Raw genomic sequence first — 20,714 nt, 5'->3', positions numbered from 1 at the left:
CATGTTTCACTAAACTAATTCAACACTAATCCTCTATGGGTCCCGGAGTAGCGTGCTACCCGCCGAAAAAGCGCTTCGACGCCTTGTCAGGGGTAGTAAGCGCTATATAAATGCAATTACAATAGGTGCTTTCTTGGAGGCATTGACAGACGCGCAGGCACAAACGTAGGGCAGCAGCAGTATTTCTAAGCTTCTCCCTGACGTCGGGGAGGCGCAAACGGTTAGAACTCCGGTCGCTTCCTTGCCTAATGGAGAAGTCCGCGGCTCTAGGGCCTCGCTTCCCAGCGCATGCAGCACACACCGCGCTCCAAAAACTCGCGGGTTCGGCACCAGGCACAACTCCGCCGGTTCAGCTCTGCAGAGGACACTTCCGCACCACGCCCCTACTTCTGATGAAAACAATCTCGGCGTGTGATGTCAGCGCGTCCTCGCCTCTTCTCGTCAGCGCCGCCTCCTCCTCGTCAGCCGCAGTCGCAGTCCGTCAACAGTAGTCGCAGCCAGTCCGTGAAAGGTCAGTAGAGCAAAGACAGATAAATGCTATTATGTGAAGTCGCGTACTTTTTTTTTACTATGTGTAATTCAACCATGCATGCACGCACGCGCATGGCGTTCTGCATGCACAGACGTTACATTTAATGTAACGTTTGCTTTTGTATTTTGTTCACTTGTAATGTTCTCATGTACCAGTTCTGTTCCTATTGTGAAGCGCTCTGACACCTTCGGGTAAAGACCGCGCTATATAAAAACGCACAAATAAATAAATAAATACATCTGATGTTACAATGCACACAGTGCACACAAAATATTACAGCAGGTACAATCATATTACATACTGTATTTAAGGACACGCCAAGTCTACACGCGTTACAAAGCATGTATACATGACACAACAGTGTATTCACATGACTTTATTGTGTGCACACAAGATAGAACAGTGTGTACCTGTAAATTATGTTGCAGTGTTTTTACACGTGATGATACATATTGTATTGACAGTGTTAAATATAGTGTACCCACAGTCTGTTACGTGCACAAAGACGTATTTATTATGTTACAGCACACACACATGTGAGGTTCCTGTCTGCGCACCAACATGTGGAGTATTTTGTTCTGCTGCCTGTGTCGCTCTCCACTGACAGCTGTGTTGTTTATTTTGGACCCAGGCATCAGCTGCTAGGGACAGGCCATGGACCCCGTGTGAATGAACGCGGACTGCTCGGGCTTCAAGGAGACACTGGTTTGTGCTAATAGAAGGAAGAGTTCGGGGAGGAAAGAGGGAGTCCGGCGCCGCGGCCATGAGGAGTAGGAGCAATTCAGGAGTACGACTAGATGGCTATGCCCGGCTGGTGCAGCAGACCATTCTGTGTCAGCAGGTGAGGGGCTTTTTGCAATATTGCCTTCACTGTGATTTACTGTTGATTATCACGTTCATCTGGATAGGCTGCTTCTGCTGATAGCACTCATAACGTTGTTGGAGGTGTTATTGCTGTGTGTGTTATGTGACGCGTTTGCAAAAAGGCATGAATTGTTATTTGTTATTATTATTATTATCATCATGTATGTGTTGAGAGAAGGCGTCCAGTGGAGTTCACATGAAAGCTGCGTTTGATAGCAGAGGGCTACATTTTGCATTTTATACAGGTTTCTCAAAATGTAGTTCACTTGAATATTAGGATCATGGCGGCTCTGCAGCCTTTTAACTATATTATTTCTATTCCGCCTCTGTAGCCAGGTCTTCCAGTTTTAAAGAACATTGCTTGATTTCTGCCACTGCCCTACGTTTAGCCCATGCATCATTGTCAGAGGCTTAGGGGCAGATTTATGTTGGGAATGCGCCATGTTTGTGCCACGCAACTGCGGCGTAAACGTGGCGCATCCCTACGACCCATTTACAACGTGACGCATCTAGGCAGATGCGTCACGTTGTAAAGCCCTGCGCCACTTGTGGGCGTTCCGGCGCAGGGTGGGCGTTCTGGGGCAGGTGCGCCTCGCAAAAGTGGCTGAGTGAAATCTATAAGATTTCACTCAGTCACTTTCAGGCCAATGCTGCGTCAAAACCCTGCGCCTGCTTGCAGCAGGCGTAGGTCTTGACGCAGCATTGTAAAGATTGGGCACCCCCGAGCCTTGCAGGAGCTGCGTCGCGCTTCCGACGCAACTCCAGCAATGCGCCACCTTTACCGCACAAATGTGTCACGCATCTGTGCCGTTTTTGACCCATGGTGCGCTGCATTGTAAATGCGGCGCACCATGGGTGGCGGAGCAGCGGCGCAAAATAACTGGTGCATCCCTGGGGATGCGCCAGTTATCATAAATCTGCCCCTTATTGCGCTGGACGTCTCTGGCAAAGTTCAAGTGACACCGTGAGCTCTGAAGGTTAGAGGTCACTTGCAACATACAGACACGGTCTCTGCAGTACTAGTTTGTGTCGTACCTATAGGCAAGGCCACTTGAATTATGCGATTCCGCTGCCGCGCTTTTTCCGCATAACTAATGATTTTCCGCATTTCCCACATAGTCAATTGTCTGCGCATAATCTATAGTTTGTAATTAAAAAGTGTGTTCATAGCTTAAACGGATCAGACGTTACTAAAAATCTATAGAAGTGTTCCAGCGCAGTTGAATGCCCTTCGCAAAGGTTGGCTGGCGATCTTTCTATTGCTTATTGCTGTATTTGGGTGTTAATCGGGGATTAGTAAGGTTACATATTTGGCTAAACACCGTTAACATGTCAATTTGACTTTTCTTGATGCATAATCTAGCCAACCCTGCCACATACTTTGGTTCTTCCCTTCCGCATAATTCCAGTAGCCTTGCCTCTAGGCGTTGCAATATTATTTAGATGTAGGACATGCAAACCTATCTGCCCTCCCTCCCTCCAACACATCTCCAAAACAGCGATGGTCTATGGTCTAAAGCATTTATGTCATAGCTCTCTGCTGGACTCCATGATCACATGTTCCAATTCTAGATTGCTTACTTAGCCTTTCATCCTTCTAAGGTCGATAAAATAAATACAGTTGAGTTGGATAACAATAACACTCGCTTTTCCGCGTAAAGATAGCCATCGGTGAAAGTATGCTTTACCTATGCATGCATGCGTTATATACCTTGTTTTATTGACGGGTACTTCACAACTCTAGGTACATATGTATGCATTTCATTCATGAACACTAAGCTTCCCGTCTTATAGGAAGAGTAACGCTGCCTTTGTCGCAGGACCTCACAGTTCCAACACATTTCTTGCCCATGTTTATAAAGCGACGTGTTTCAGAGTGTTGATGTTATGCACTCCGTGTTGGGAGTAAAGACATTTAGTGTTACTTCAGTTCACTCTTCTCTGCCTCATCACTCAACTGCCAAGAAAAGCCTGCTTGTTTGCCGTCAGAGCGTCCCCGGGCACTGAGGGCTCAGCCAGCTCCCTTGAAGTAGGCCCCATTCGCGTTTTTGCTTCATGCACAGGCCTCCTTTGTTTTCTACAGCTACACACAGGAAGCTGCTTTCCAGGAATTGCCTGGCACGCACAAGTGGAGGGGCAGAGCATATTCACAGAGCATATTCCTTAGCATGGCATACGTTTAGAACATCTTATTCTTAATTGATACTTCCAATTCAGAATAAGATACCAATCACTGTAGAAGCCTTCTATCTATCTCTGCAGAGAATTTAATGAGTTTGTTAATTTAGCCGAGAACTAGGGCGATTGTGCAGGTCTACAACATGTCGCCTATTTTCTGCACTTTCCTGTCACTGTGCTGTTGTGTAAACCTTGTTGTTTAATAAAAATGTGTCAAATGATCAATGCATGTTTCATAATGTTAAAAGATGCATACACAGCATACTCGCCTGTTTAGAGTCTCAGTCTCCTTTTCCTTTAATATCTCTTTACATTTTTAAGTGAGACTTCTTGCTACCATTGGTTATTAAATATCAATGTATTTGTTTTGTTATGTTAGGTCATGTTATGTTATTTTATGGTTTGCTATTTAACAGAGATTTGTTTAGCGGGGCATGGCTTTTAGTGTGGCCCACATTGACCAGTGGTTTGGGTACCCTCACTGTGTAGGGGTACTACCATGTCGACTTGCAGTTTATGTTTCTTCAGGGCCCTTTTACAGTATGATGTTGACTCTGTCACTCTTGGGTTTCCTGTTGGCGCATGGGTGAATTTGGTTGTTGAATACTATGCATGTTGTCTCTGAAGATGGTCCTAGTAATAGCTTAGGTTGCAGGTGGTGGGCACCGGTGCAAATTTTTGGCGACTGGGACTTATTTTTCATTATCAGACTTTGACCCAGATCAAGAAATGGAAAAGCAAAGTATGGAGAAAGCACGAATAAGAGAAAGACAGAAATCAGTGACATAGGTAGAAAGCAGAGATGAAAAAGAACCTACAAGCATGGGATTAAAAGAAGGTAATGAATGTGGAAGAAAGAGGCACAAGGTAGAAAGAATCAAGACTAGCAGCCTTTTCATTTGGCAACCCTGGTGTTTGACAGTAAAGCAGCGGGCTCCCAAGTAAAGCATTGCCCCCCTGCACTTACTATTTTACAATTAAGCGCTGGTCCTAGAATTTATAGAATTTAGAGAATGAACGGTGTTAGTAGGCTGAGCAGATCTGTTCTGCACTTTTATGCATGCTAGGAAGGTTGGCCTGTGGGGAATTCGTGTGTTAAAATAATTTTTCTACGTTTTTAGATGTTTTATTACACTCAGTGGTGGTGGCTCATATAAATATATTCAAAGGATTATGTCCATACTTTTCTGAAAATCCTGGAACATCTTTGTTGGTCTAGCTGATGATAGCCTTAAATTTCTCATGTTTAAAACATAACAGTATAGTTCAAATAGAGACAAGTTGAATATTTTTTTATTATCATAATTTACTTTAGAAACACTTTGCTGCATGTCATTCCATCAGCATGCTAAGGACACTGCAACAATATGGCGATACAAATACCACCCGTATCAAGTGCACAGAAAGAGAATGACAGCAATATTATGACCTGCATCAGAAATACAGAGGCATTGGGATAGCGTCAGCCCACCCTGCAACAGTTATCTAAAACAATCTTAAATGCAGCTGAACGATCAGTTCCAAGTGTAGAGAAAAAGTGTAACAGCAGTGCTTTTTCTCCAGCAGATAGAAGCAGTTTGGCAGCAGTTCGTCCTCCACCAGGGACTGCATTACATGAAGTGCCCTGGGGCATAACAGGCATGTGTGTCTGCTGTCTGTGTCCTCGGGTACGTTGATAGTACAGAATGAGCCGCATATGTTTCCAACTTTTATAATACAGTTCTTGCTGGGGAACGTGAAGCACTAGGACAATCCTAAAGGGGGCGTTCTCTCATATGTGTGGGGGCATCGCCCCATGCAAATCAGGGAAACACTTTGCCTCTGAGTTTGCATTGAATTATAAATGTAAGTTCAGAGCTAAAGTGGTTCTCAGGAAGCACACTTAATGTTCACCACAAAGATGTGGCGCAGAGTCAGTTTAACCCCCAAGTATGCCTATGAAAGGGGGTCTCGTATGCCCCCCAGACATCCCCCTGCAGGCGGGGCAGTCACTCACTGCACCCACTTGCAGGGAGTTCTCTCTTCTCCTTTGTGAAGCTGGTCGTGTTGCCATCTGCAGAGTTAAAGGCTATCCAGGATAGATTACTTTGAACAGCCAGTCTGCCTTTAACTAATGCCATTGCCTTGAAGGCAGCACATTATTTGTAACAAGACATACTGACCAGGTCTACGCCAGGTGCACCAAGTTAAGGGGCACTGCAGGCAGACCAGGGAAGTGCACCCTTTAAATAATAGGGGCCCTGGTGTGTAGATGCAGTTCAGCCCTACTAATACAACTTGTGCCAGGTTACAGAAATTTTAAGAAAACCGCCCTACTACTTGCATCACTTGATCAGAAGCAGAGTAACAACGTTATCACAATTGTGTCTAAGAAATATACTATCTTCTTCACAGAGCAGATTTCTCACTCATAGCAAGTTCTCAGACAAATCTCCATGTAACAAAAATACCAAGTACACAAACACACTTCTTCAAACAAATATCATACCCTCAGCATGCACATAACCTATTTTCACTTAACAAAAATCATAATTTCATGTAGTGCCCCACCCCTTCACCAAAGGACTCGAATTTTCATAGAAAGTTCATTACCACTTTTCGCCAAACTCGCTACAAGTGAACTAACAATCTTTACCAGACATATATCACAAGGCTGTTATCATTGTTCACCAAACACATCTCACATGGGCTTTAATGCTTTTTATCAAACACGTCAGTTGTTAGCAAAACGGCTCAGTGGTTAACGCTCAGTACGGACATTTGTTGTGTTCTGCAGATCATGAGTCTGAATCTTGGCAAAACGAATATAGCTTTCCTTCTTTCTGATGTATTGGGTGATAGTGATTGTAGGAGAGAAGGGTCTGCTTCCTATGGTCACCCCCACTTATTGCTGTGATTCTCTGGTTTTTCGACTTTAATGTGGCTGTCGGCCTGCTAATCAGACCCACATCCCAGCTGTTCTCTCTCTAAATTGATACCATGCACTTTAGGTGCATACCAGATTGGTTACTGAGTCACTCTTGTGAGCCCCTGTATAGTGTACCATAGGTACCCAGGGCATAGGTGTACCGTAGGCCTACCAGGGGCTGCAGCATGTATTGTGCCACCCCTGGCTTGCCTTCCAAACTGACACCACAGGTCTGTTCACACAGCCTGGGTAAGGTGGTGTAATCACCCCTTACTTAGATATAGTATACCTATATCTACCTTTACATATAGACACATATACACCTATAAGCCACTCCTATGGTATGCCTCGACAATCCTGGAGGCAGAGTGCTTAGTTTTATGTGAGATGGTGCCCTAGCATGAGCTGAGCCCCTCTGCAGCTTTCGGAACCATCTCCTTATAGCTGTTCTATGATATAGCAATACCATATACTCTTAAGTGCATTATAATCCTCGCGGTTAATGCTAACTTTGGTTTGGCTTTATCAAAACATGTTGTGTAAGGTGTCAAGCACTTTGGAATACTACCCCCCGCCAATTCTGGCAGCGGGGGTAGCATTCCACCCCTCTAGATGGAAAAGACATGTATGTTACTGCTTTACCCGGTTAAAGTTAAACAGAGCCTCAGCATCACAAAATGGATGCTGCTGCCACAGACACAAGTCTGACCTCCTGTTGCTGGGGGAAACTCCAGCAAGGGCGGCCTGGACAATAGGTTTCCTGGCCAGAGAGGCGCCAGCACCTCCCCAGACAGAGGTTTTGTGTATTGGGGCAGGGAGGGCTGCATTCAGTGAATGCAACTAGACACTGCCTGGGTCACACAAGGTGCTCCATGCATAGCCCGGTTTAAACCAGTTGCTGGGGCATTCCAGCCCCAGCTCTGGTGCAAAACTGGACAACGGGAAAGGAGTGTAACCACCCCCTTCTCAGGTCCACCCGTAGGAGGGACCTAGTCAGGTGATCCATCCCCTATCCTTAGTATAAGTATAGGAGCTGTGTCCCCAGGACTTTGGATTATCCTCAAACGAAACTTTGATACAGAACTCTTGGACCTTCGACATTCTATTCTGACTAGAAGACGGAAGACATCTCCCTTGTGGTCAAGGAGTGACCACCCTGTTCAAATAGGCACCAACAGCAACATTGCCGGTCTGCAGTTTCAATGCTCCCGCTGGAATTCGAAGACTCTGCGACTCAAGAACTGGACTTCCAGACTTCTCTGACCCGACCCACATCCACAGCAAAGCTGAGACCTGTGGCGGACACGAGAGACGTGGGACCGGACATCTTGGACATCCTGCATTTTGCTACCTCCACTCCTTTCCTGAAGCCTCAGTATGTTGTGCATTGGGGTACGAGAAGGCCCAGCCCAAGCATCATTTGAACCGAAGCTCAGGCCCCCACACTCAGCGAGTGTCCCGTGGGCCCCGCCTTTTCATTTGTGCTCGATGTGTCTTCCTGGCTCCTTGCCGGTTGGCTAGTGAGCCCCCTGAAGTCGCCATCTTGAATCTGACTTGCGATCCTGGTTGCTCCAGGCTTGCTCCAGCTTCCCTAAAAAGGAGAAGCGCCACAGACCTTGCTGGTCTGCAACAGAGCCAATCTCGACATCCTGTGTGGGTTGCGGTTGCCAAGGCTTGTTTGGTCCAATTCGAATACCGATGCTGCAGTCATCTAGATCCGTCGTGGGACAGCTCGAATCCAGCTCCTGGTCTTCGTGGATGCCTCCTGGACGTCGTGGCTGAAGAGACAAACTCACCTTCACCTTAAAGCACCCGACATCGCCTGGTTCATTCCTGGTCACTGGCTATTGACCCAGACTCTGTCCCCTCTGCTTTCAGGTTCTTCACCTCACCGATCCACCCTAGGATCCACCCGGACACTTTTCCTCTGGTAGCCTGCAGCACTTCTTTGCAGCTCTATATAGAAAACGACAACGAAACCCGACATCAAAAGACACCTATGCACCCGGCTTCCGTGGGTGAGATAAGACGAGTACTCTGGTAGTCTCGAGGGTATTGGCCCTCCTAGTGTCTAAAAGGGTTCCGTCCTAGTCCATCCGGAAGTGTCCTTAACTTGTAACTTTTACGAACTCCATAGAAAGTCAATGGGAACCCGCGCCTGTGTTTAGACACTGCATGCAGCTCCCTTGGGTCTCCTACTTCTTAACCTTTGGTTGCTTAGTGTAGCTCCAGCGATACTACAGGCCCTAGGCCTGCTTTCTAACTCTCACGTGGTACTTATACCACTTTCTTAGTATATGGTTAGTAAGGCCCCTAGGGCATAACTTATACTGTGCAACTTATTGTGCATTAACTGTGTGACTTGTATTGTATTTTTTCCTCTGACCTCATAAAGAGTGCAAAGTGGTTGTGTTTAGATTAAATACATATATATTTGATATATACTTTCTGTGGTGTTCTTTCATTTGGTATTCAAGGGATTATATATGGTAAAACAACTTGCATAACTCGCCTACTGAAGTCTTAGCCTGAAGACTGCTGGTTCATGCTACCACTAAGATAGCTTTCTATAAGGTTGCCTTTACAACCACCATCAATAAGGGTCGATTAGACTGGTACAAGGTGCCTACTAGAACTAGTGGACATCATATGCCAGGCTAACTTCTCACAGTTATGTGCTGCAAAATAATATATTGTGAAAACTGCATGTCCACAACCACTGACCACCTAAGCGTATCACAAGATTCAGAATCCTTCACCAAACACTTGTCAAGATGATGTTAATCAGTGTCTTGTGAATAAGGCTTCTTGCAGAAGTGAGCGCATGAAAATGAATACGGGAACATGGGAAAAGGAGCTATCTTCACTTTAGGGGTGTGCACAATTTGCGCAATTTGCTTCTGCATCATTTGCTAAATTTTGGGAACATTACTCAAAATTGTGCGTAATGACCCAAAATCCAACTCCTATCTTTTAGGTCTACATTTTAGCACGAAATGTGCCTTTGCATCAATTTTTGAACCTAGGACATATTTTGCGTAAAAAAAAAAACCCACTAAAAACATAAGTGCCACAAACAACTGCCATTCATGTTTTGGTTGTTTGTGTTGTTCCCATGCTCCTGTGCTATAATTTTGCCACAAACTGTGGCATAATTATGTAATGTGGCCTATTGGTTTATTTTGTGAATTTCTTGTAACTTGCGTAATGCAATATTCCCAAAATGACACAAGTTATAACTGAGTAATTTAAATTTTGCTGAGACCTACTTCGCACACAGGACCATGTATGTGTAAAGCTGCTTACAGCATACGAGCTTGTAAGAAAATATAAGAAAATATGTAGGAGATGGGCCAAGTTGCATGAAAGTGTGGTCATACATTTTTAGGGACATGGTGAAAGTTGCAGCGAAATGTGCAAAATTCTTGGAAACTGTGAAGCTAGTATGTGAATCAGGAATTTGACCAAAGTGAAACAATGTGTTTTTCTTCTTTATCAACACTTTACCGAAACGATCTTCTTAGTTTCCTGTTATTTTAAATGGGCTGAAGGGAAACAAATACATTCTCTGTGTTTAGCATGAGGTCACTGATTTTTGATAATTCCATCGTCACTCACACATAAGGCGGCAAGCCCTTAACATTAGGCAACCTCCATCATATGATTGCTTTCTTTTTTACTCCTGTTTTCTAGGGAGGAGCGTTGCACAACAAGTTTTTAGTTACTGAAACTGTGAAACGACTTATCTTCCCACTGTAATTCTCTCCTCATAAACATTTTCTGCGAATTTAATGCATGGATTTTTTTTTTTTTTATGTAGCACTCACCACACGTTCCTGTTGTTGGCAAGCACTGTAAAAATCGGGGATTTTTATGAGAATTGAGAGCTCAGCTAAGAATGAGAAAAATCTCGAGTAAATAAAACAGAAAGTAGGTGGCGGAGCATTAAAAATGGGAATTTGTTCTGTGAATTTCAGAGAAACTCGATTTGTAGGGCAGGTGATATAAACCACTGAGCCATTTTACCGGTATCTAATACTACGTTCCAAAATACCAACATTGGCAGCCTGACTGCTTCTCAAAGGGAAAAAACCGAGGATTGATAATTATACATTACTATTTTTCATCAACTGCTCCGCATCCACCTGACATGCAAAGCATGCTTCAGGTCCTGAAGTGCTTGTGGCATGGACACCTTAAGGATTTTGAGGGGCCTCCGCCCAACGCATTTTAGGGGCCCCTGTTAGGAAGAGCTTTGATTTTATGATCGAGTTTCAGCTCTTTATACCCTCTTTGTCCAGATAACTGAGAGTACTCAAGCACACTCCTCCAAATTCTAAATGTGTTCAGATCTAATATTCCGGGATAGTGATGTGTTTTCAATATTGTAACACAGCAGCAGCTTACTAATATTAGTGCAAATGATTTTTGTGACACCCTCCCATTTCTCATATGTGAGGTCCTGTTTTGATCCACAACATTTTTTTATGGATGTTGCACAAAATATAAACACAACATTTCTCTGTAAATTGTCTGTAATAGGCGCTCACACACCACCCATAATAAAAGTCAATTAAAGGAAAACAGTATTTAAAAAAATCTGTTTTATTATTCAAGGTCATCAGGGCAAAACTCTGCTCCAGCCCTGGGCCAGAGCCCACTTAAAAAACTTCTCTGGCTTATGGCCATTTGCAAACAGTCTGGGAGGTGGATTACAGATCTAGTCGATGAAGGAGGCACGAGCAGATGGCCAGGGTGCATTTATTGGCACCCAGTGTGGCACGCGTGCCCCTTCCCCTACTGCCTTTTACCAAGTGCTTCCCACTCAGTATATATAGAAGGCATGAGTCATGAAAACAACCCCTTGTCCTTGCCTTTGCTCTTCGAAGAATGCGAGCAGGCTCTTTCTTCTGCACGTAGCAGATCCCTCACCCGGGGCCAGGCCTTGACCTCTCATGTCCCTCACCCGGGGCCAGGCTTTGACCTCTATGTCAATATTGGTATTGAGTTTTCACTTTTTTCCCGAGGGTGCAGTTTAACAAACAGATTTGAAATGCTGCCACACAATATGTTTTATTCCATGCGCCCATAATATTGTACATACAACCATTAAATAGAAGATACCATATAAATTCAATTCAAGTGTAAAAAGCGAGTTACAACTTAGAAAATCTCTTTACAGAGTATTTTGCATGGTCTACTGCATACCAAGGTCAGTTTTAAAGTACAGCATGGAGCCCATATTGTTAAATTTTCAGGACAATAAAACGTGTTGACATATTTAAAGGATGCATACAACTTTTCTATGCAGCTATTTTACAAAGACTGGGTGGGACCTTTGTGAGAATCCATACTATTTTAATGTATTCAACACAGTGCTTCACATTAGCCAATGCCTCGTATATAAAACGGCAGGTATCTATGGCAGATATACCCAGGTCGCAGAGTACCGGGGATATACAGTTGTCACAGGTTTTTTTCTGTTTACTGTTTGACCGGTCTTTGCTAGACAGATTGGTTTGACAGAGCTCCTGTCACTCTGCTGACGCTTACTTGGAGTAGGCGAGCCACTGAAAGTTCGAACCAGGCTCGAGTAAGATGCCTAGGTCTGGCTCAGCACAGGGTCCTCCTGGTTCCTCGAACCCAAACTAACTTAATTTCCATGTGGTTTCTACCTTACACCTCATGCGCCAAGAGTCAAAGAGAAAGCAGTGACCTTTGTCCTAAAATGTACGAGATAAAGAGACACCCATTTAGCGGCTAAATTTCATAGTGTAAACCCAGAAGATGTTCGATTGATCCTAGCTTCCCCCAATTGTGTGATCACAGACAGGCATTTTATTTCACTGAGCATCCTTTTTTTTGGTCTCGGCTAGAAGCGCGCAAAGCGTGTTCTCGCCAGAGAACTATAGTCGTCGGCTCAGCCGACAAGGAGTGGAGACAAGAGCTGGCCACGCGCGCAGCATTGTCTATGGCAGAGGCGGATTCAGATGCGCGCCTTGGGATTGGGTCACGCGCGTGAGCTTGTAACGTAGACCGCTCACACACGCGACCCAATCCCAAGGCGCACGTCTGAATGTCGGGCAGGCACGGAGCTCACAGGAGCAGGGGTTCACGGGGAGGACAGAGGGATCCCGGCAGAGTCGTTATCTTCCCCCAGCTCTTTTTTTTTTCACAGCGGGCTGCAACATTAATCACCCCTGCGAGTGACTTGAGAATATGGACGTGCTTGGTGAAGTATTTGGGAAAACTTCGTATGGTTTTAATAAAAGTGGTACGAAGTGTTTCTCATCCGGGCTTGTGTGCGTGCCTTGAATTGCGTGCGCGCCTCAGGCACGGGCTCACAGCTGTTAATATTCACACAGCTCTGATGATGCACCTCAGGCACGGGGCTGACGCAGTTATTCACACCGCTCTGATGATGCACCTCAGGCAGGGGCTCACAGCTGTTATTATTCACACAGCTCTGATGAGGCACCTCAGGCACGGGGTTGATGCAGTTATTATTCACGCAGCTCTGATGATGCACTTCAGGCACGGGCTGACGCAGTTATTATTCACACAGCTCTGATGATGCACCTCAGGCAGGGGCTCACAGCTGTTATTATTCACACAGCTCTGATGATGCACCTCAGGCACGGGGCTGACGCAGTTATTATTCACACAGCTCTGATGATGCACCTCAGGCACGGGCTGACACAGTTATTATTCACACAGCTCTGATGATGCACCTAAGGCACGGGCTCACAGCTGTTATTATTCACACAGCTCTGATGCGATCTTTAATACTCTTTACTAATAACTCTCTCCTGCTCACTATCAACTTCTCACTCTACTACTTACTCTGTGTGTGGGTGCTAATGCAATAGGTCTCGCATATGCAAACGATGAAGCTATTGGCAATATAAATGACAATGCCATTTATTTATGATTTAAAAAAAAATATCATGAGCAATGCCAATAGCTCTACCTTTAATGCTGCCGAGACCATTGCATTGTAAATGCTTGTTCTTCATTGTCACGTGAGAGTGCTCCAAATGCTCTAGTTCAGGATGTGCACTGTAAAAAAGTCTCTCTTGTGTTGATTAAATAGACTAATATTGTTCCATCTATAATAAGAATTTAGGTCACATACAAGGTGCACATGACCACTCCCTTGCCTCTTAGTTCGCTAGTGGCATTCTCATCAGAGCGGGGAGCATGAACGTTTCTAAATTCTTATTTAAAACGTATTTTTGATAAATAGCTCTCAGTGTACAGATATAATCTGGTCTGTCAAGGGGAAATACTTCTTAAAGAAGTATACTTTTATAACTTTTGAAGAGACTTTATGATTTTGTATATGGTTTTGCATGATTTACATGGCAAATCTTTGCATGGCTCGGCTCGTGCACCGACTCTTCAGATCCAATATACTTTCGTACTACAATTGTAAATTGTGTCTTTGCCGAACAAAATATTTTAAAGGCCTATCATAGAATGTTGTAATTATCAGGGCTTAATTTGAGCCGGCGGTTGCCGGTGGGGACCTCTGCCACTTATTTATGGAAACCGACACTGATTTTTCCGCATCAGATATTCCCCGACAGCAAAAGACGGGAAAAAACACAAATGAAAAAGACGGAGGACGACAAAAATGGAAAGAAAAATGGTCTCAAAGGGAGAAAGCAGGAATGTGCAAGAGTAGGATAAAGTTGCAGGGGATGCCTGGTAGTGAAATAAAAAGGCGGACGTTTAATTGTACCAGCCGCTGACTTTTGAGCAGGAGCTTCGGGCACCGGCACCCTTTCATTTACAAATTAAGCACTAGTGTTTGTAGGCTTTAAGGCCACAGGTTTGCAGCTCTGTAGTGCTTTAAATAATAGTAATGTTTGCAAAATAAATAGTTCACGTTTGTAGGTCTTGCCTGGACAGCTCATCATAATACGGCCCCAGATGCTAAATGCTTGTGCAAACACCACAGTGCAATATGGGCTGATCTCCTAGTTGTTGTTAGAGCTAAAATGAGCACAAAGTGTGCCAACGACCATGCCTCTGCCTGCCACAGAAAATACCTGTGTTCTAACCCTAATCTGATTTGTAACTGCAGAAAACCATTGCAGTCTCTACCCAAGTAACTTCTAGGCGCTAAAAATCCCCAATGGGCTGAGAACCTTGCTCTCAGCCCACCCACCGAACCCTCCAACACCAACGTCGCTGCCCACAACCTCAGATGCTGGATCGAGGACTGCGCCAACACCCTCGCCCCGTTGAAGAAAGCCCCCCCCATAGAGACACCAGCAAGAGGGCCAGCTGGTTCACCCCAGAACTTCTAGATTCCCAGCAAGCCAGCCGGAAACTAGAGAAGAAATGGCACAGTGAACAAACTCCGGACAGCCACGCAGCACACAAGGACGCCGTCCGCAACCACCACCACCTCATCAGGGCTGCCAAGAAGACCTCCTTCAAAGACCGCCTCGACAACAATGCACACGACAGCAAGGAGCTCTTCAACATCGTGAAGGAACTCTCCAACCCCAGCTCCAACACCAACGACATCCCGCCAAACCAAGCCCTGTGCGACTCCCTTGCCACCTTCTTCCACTGCAAGATAGCAGACATCCACAACAGCTTCAACACCCAGACAGCCCCAACAGACAGCAACACAACAGACCCTCCGCACACCATCAACCACATCCCCCTGCTAGCCTGGACCAGCGTGAGCGTCGATGACACCATCAAGACCATGAGCACAATCCACTCCTGCTCACCATCAGACCCATTCCCGCACCACGTCTTCAACAAAGGAAGCAGCTCCATCGCACCCCACCTATGCAACATCATCAATCTTTCCCTTGAGACCGCAACCTTCCCAGATAGCTGGAAACAGGCCGAGATCAACGCCCTACTCAAAAACCCAAGGCAGACCCATACTTTTTGTAGATGATCTGGAATCCAACATCATCCTCAACTCAACAAACCCATACCGCGCAAATAACCTCATGTGGCGCAGGTACATCAATGATGTCCTTATGATCTGGGAGGGAGACGAAGATACACTAAAAAACTACTGTGAATGGCTTAATAATAGCCAACCTGATCTCAGGTTTACATTCAACTATAACAGACACCAGATTGACTATCTGGATGTCACAATCAAATGTCAAGATGAACAACTGTATACCACCCTCTTCAGAAAACCAACCGAGCGCTACACGCTCCTCGAATACCACAGCGCACACCCAAGGGCCCTTAGGGACGGCCTTCCTTACGGCCAGTTCCTCAGAATCAGGCGTAATTGTAAGTTTAAGCAAGACTTCTTTTTAGAAGCTGAAACACTATGTGCAAAACTGATAAGCAGAGGGTACCCAAGAAAATTGGTCAAAAGGGCAATGAAAAGAGCGTGGTATGCCCATAGAGAATATCTACTGCAACCTCAAAAGAAAAAATCTCCTAAAAGAATTACATGTGTCACCACATTCAGTACAGTCAGTAACAAACTATGTAAAATAATCAGAAAACACTGGGCTATACTTGACCCCTTAGAGGTTGATACAGGAACCCCCCTGTTCTCCTTTAAAAGGGGACGTAACCTGAAAGATCACTTGGTTAGGGCGGCTACTACGACCACCAAGAAGACTACCATTGACACATGTCTGAATTTGCCACCAATTGTAGGGCATTACAACTGTAATCACTGCACTGCATGCAAATTCGCGGTCAACACAAAAATGTTTGAATATGACAACTGTAAACATATGCTTAAATTTTTTACCAATTGCAATTCAAAAAACGTTATATACTGCATCGAATGCCCTTGCAAAAAATTGTATATTGGGCAAACAACTAAACAAATAAAGACCTGGATTTCTCAGCATCGAAGCAGAATTAGCTGCAAGGTTACAACTGCACCACTAGTGGACCACTATCTGGAACATGGACACTCTGAAAATGATCTAAAATGGCAGGTCATTGACCACCTGCGGCCCAATGCAAGAGGCGGCAACCAACAAACCATCTTGAACAGTCTTGAATGTAAATGGATTTTTACCTGCAAAAGCATTGAGAGAGGGCTGAATACTCTCGATGAGTGGAACAGTTGTGGCTGACTTGATACCAAGAATCTAGACTCTAAATACCAAGACCCTAAGCTACCCGCATCATGGATGTAATTCCCTGTTTGAACGTTTATGGAAATTGTGTACAAATGTTACTTTACCACAGACTTGTACAGTTTGCTGCTTCAAAATGTGATTACGTTATATTTACTCAGTTCAAATGTACAACCAGTATAATGTAATATATTGTAATCTCCTGTAGCACCATTAACGTTGTATAAGCATGCACAGTCTCTCACGACTTGGCCCCTCTTATGCGCAAGCGCGATTGCCTAGAATCTAGCACGCATGCGCCGGCTTTAATCAAGAACTAATAACTCAATCCGTGCGCCACCCAGTCCAAACTAAACGCCAGAACAGTGACGCAGACACATCGGAACCGCGGACGCGGTGATCGAGTAAGTGTAAAACTCCCCCCTTTGGCTAGGGACCATGGACATGTAACTACCTGTATTATTTCCTTAGTGCTCGCGCTATCCTTTGATAGTCGAGGATTTTAAAACTTTATACTTTTTTGTCCCCAGCTCCCGCCGGGACGATGCATAACTAACTGGTAAATATACCTGCCTTTCATTTAATTCTATAATCCAACTATGCAAAATCGCCTAGCCTCTAATCTTTCTCCCTGATTTAGTTCTAGACAAAAGGAAACAAAAATCTGCCACGTCTGCCTTGCATGATACATGATACAACACCATAATATTATGGGTAACTCAGTTGTATTAATTATTTCTTGCTTCCAAATGTCCTAATCTTTTAGAAAAATAATAATATTTTTGCTCTCCACGCACAGATTCTGTCCGCCAATCAAAACTTTAGACTTAAGAAAATAATTGATATATTTTTCTGAAGACACTTGATAGAAGGAAGTGCCTAGCCTGCGGGTACAGAGCAACCTATTTATACCCTAATGTAAATATTCCCCCTAACAACCCCTCCTCTTGTTCTCACGTTCTCAGATCCACCGACTGAGCAACCAAAAGTAGCAATTTGTCTAACTGGATCGAAATTTGTTCTACCACCTCTCTAAGTAAGCCCCATTTATCTTAGAGCAAGCGCGCGTCCACGCATGCATCTAAATTCATTGTATAGGCACAAAGGCGCGAGACTTCACGGTTAAACAATTTTATCTAACTTTGAACAACGTGCATGTCTCAAAATTTATATGTTAAAGTTTATATGCCACTGAGAGCACAAAATCACTTTGCTAAGAATCTATTTATGTAGGACCTAGTACTAAAACTATTCCAATTTCCAATACTGTTTCAGACAAGCTCACCATGTCCTGATGATGATCTAAAATCATATAGATCGAAACGCCATCGACCCTACCAAGGAAATTCCCCTGCCCCATTGTATATATTTTTGTGGAATACATCCTTGTTTGTGTGACATTTTTATATAGTTTTTATTGTATTTTGTCACTCAGTCACCCTATGCACTTTGTCACCAATGTGAGCACCTGAAACATATGTTTGCAAATAAAATAAAGTATCCTTTTATATGCTACCCTACAAAAAAGCCTCTCTCCCAAGATTGATTCAAATAACATAAACTATATTTCATAACACAAGGACCTTTATAGGCCACCAGAAACCATTGTTTTCTCTTAAAAATACCATCAAGACTACTCAAAAAACCCAAGGCAGACCCAAGAGACCTCAAGAACCTCCGACCCATCTCTCTGCTCCCCTTCCCGGCCAAGGTCATTGAGAAAATCGTTAACAGACAGCTAACCCGATACCTCGAAGAGAACAGAATCCTGGACCCTTCCCAGTCAGGGTTCAGCAGCAACCACAGCACCGAGACCGCCCTCATCGCTGCCACCGACGACATCAGGACCCTGCTAGACAATGGGGAGACTGCGGCACTCATCCTCCTAGACCTCTCCGCCACCTTCGACACCGTCTGCCGCCGCACACTACGCGCACGCCTCCACGCCACAAGGATCCGAGACAAGGCTCTGGAATGGACCTCCTCCTTCCTCTCCAGTAGAACACAGAGCGTCCGCCTCCCCCAGTTCCGTTCTGAAGTCTCCAAGATCATCTGCGGCATACCTCAAGGATCCTCCCTTAGCCCGACACTGTTCAACATTTAAATGGCCCCGCCCGCACACGTCACCCGACAGCACGACCTCAACATAATCTCCTACGCCGACGACACTCAACTGATCCTCTCCCTCACCAAGGTCCCCTTCACCGCCAAAGCCAACCACCATGAAGGAATGAAGGCCGTTGCCGACTGGATGAAGATCAGCCATCTGAAGCTGAACTCGGACAAGACGGAGGTCCTCATCGTCGGCTCCAACCCGTCAGCCTGGGACGACTCCTGGTGGCCAACGGCACTGGGGGCAGTCCCGACCCCCACAGACTACACACGCAACCTGGGAATCATCCTCGACTCAACGCTCTCAATGACCAAGCAAGTCAACGCCGTCTCCTCCTCCTGCTTCAACACCCTCCGCATGCTCCGCAAGATCTACAGATAAATCCTGACAGATACAAGAAAGACAGTCACCCAGGCCCTCGTCAGCAGCAGACTCGACTACGGAAACGCCCTCTACGCGTGAGCCCCGACCAAGCTCATCAATTGACTACAACGCATCCAAAACGCCTTGGCACGACTGATCCTCGATGTACCACGACACGGCCACATCAACCCCCACCTGAGAAACCTACACTGGCTCCCCGTCAACAAGAGGATATCCTTCAAGCTCCTCATCCACACAAACATGGCACTCCACAAGACCAGCCCAGCCTACCTCAACAGACGGCTCTCCTTCTACACCTCCAACCGCCTGCTCTGCTCCGCCGACCTCCCACTCGCCACCGTCCCGCGCATCCGAAGAACAACCACCGGCGAGTGATCCTTCTCCCACCTTGCCGCCAAGACATGGAACACCCTCCCACTGAGCCTACGACAGACCCAAGACCTGCTGACTTTCAGGAGGATACTAAAGACCTGGCTGTTCGATCAGTAGCGCCCCCCTCCCCCCAGCGCCTTGAGACCCTCGCGGGTATGTAGTGCGCTTAAAAAATGACTGATTGATTGATTGATTGAATACTGGAGGCACAAAGAGACCTAGGCATACTGAGGGTGCTAAGCGTCGAGGGCGGTGTGCCGAATACGCTTCCACCCCCCTCCTGAGACCCATGGTGTTTATTCCCAACACCAACTAAGTGCAGAAACGATAAGTAGAAGCCTCCTAAACCAGGAGTAATTAGGAATATTTTATTCATTTCTAAATTGTTTGCACTTTTTTCACTTAATTTCTTATTTTCACTCTCACGCCCCTAGGTAAGGGTGGGCCTTAGCGTGCCCATACCGCCAGGGTTTTACCACACACAGTCCTGATGAATCGAAATTTGCCTAGCTTACGTAACGGTAAGTTTCAATTCTATTAAGGACACGGAGGCGAGGATTATGCTATATCTTCCTTCGCTTTATTAACATAAAGAAACCACAGCAGCTCAGGAAAAGATATAATAAGAACACAAGATGCTTTAAACATAAAGCATTGACGTAATGTTCAACAAAAATCAACAACAACTCCCAAGAGTCTCTTTGCTTATAATAATAGTCCATAGTCCTTTGTCTCTGTCCATCGTCCCTATATAACCGGACTTCCCATCATCTTCCTCCTCTTTCTTCGCGCAGATCACGCTTAAGCCTCATTGGTCCTGTTTAGCACCGTCGTTGCCTGCCAAAAAAGGAACAGCATCAGCGAGGTGGCCCAGGAAATGCGACAACAAGGCGAGGAGCATTCAGAGAACAACACAGTACTGACAACGTAAAGGAAAACGCTTTACTTACTGCCATACGGGTGGGTAGAGACACCACCGTAGTCCGGGTGGGATAATCCTCGCCTCCGTGTCCTTAATAGAATTGAAACTTACCGTTACGTAAGCTAGGCAAATTTCGATTCTATGTCAGGACCGGAGGCTTCAGATTATGCTAGTTTAAAGCTTACTTACCACCAACTGAGCCAAATCCACCACCGGCTTAAAATAAAACCTCTTGAAGGTGGAATCCGAGGACCAGTCCGCTGCTCGCATAAGGTCCTCCAGACGAGCACCCACCGAGAATGCCTTAGAGGCCATGGCCCCCCTGGCGGAGTGTGCTCCGAAGAGAGAAG

General features: G+C 45.3%; 1 protein-coding gene across 2 annotated transcripts in view; it reads left to right on the top strand.

Annotated features, from left to right (window-relative positions):
• Window positions 1-416: 416 nt before the first annotated feature.
• Window positions 417-20,714, top strand: part of PHKA2 (phosphorylase kinase regulatory subunit alpha 2) — an 852,423-nt gene continuing 832,125 nt past the window's right edge. Inside the window, exons 1-2 of one of the 2 annotated variants that reach the window (XM_086934344.1) lie at window positions 417-511; window positions 1,164-1,373. In XM_086934344.1, the coding sequence (XP_086790470.1) occupies window positions 1,296-1,373 (78 nt within the window). In that variant the 5' untranslated portion in view covers window positions 417-511; window positions 1,164-1,295. The remainder of the gene's footprint in view (window positions 512-1,163; window positions 1,374-20,714) is intronic. The other variant, XM_086934343.1, reaches the window with a different exon arrangement.

Source organism: Lissotriton vulgaris, chromosome 8 (assembly GCF_964263255.1).
Source record: "Lissotriton vulgaris chromosome 8, aLisVul1.2, whole genome shotgun sequence".
In the NCBI taxonomy this organism is placed as follows: Eukaryota; Metazoa; Chordata; class Amphibia; order Caudata; family Salamandridae; genus Lissotriton; species Lissotriton vulgaris.
The sequence above is the reverse complement of the archived record's forward strand: the minus strand, read 5'-3'. Positions and strand labels throughout refer to the sequence as shown.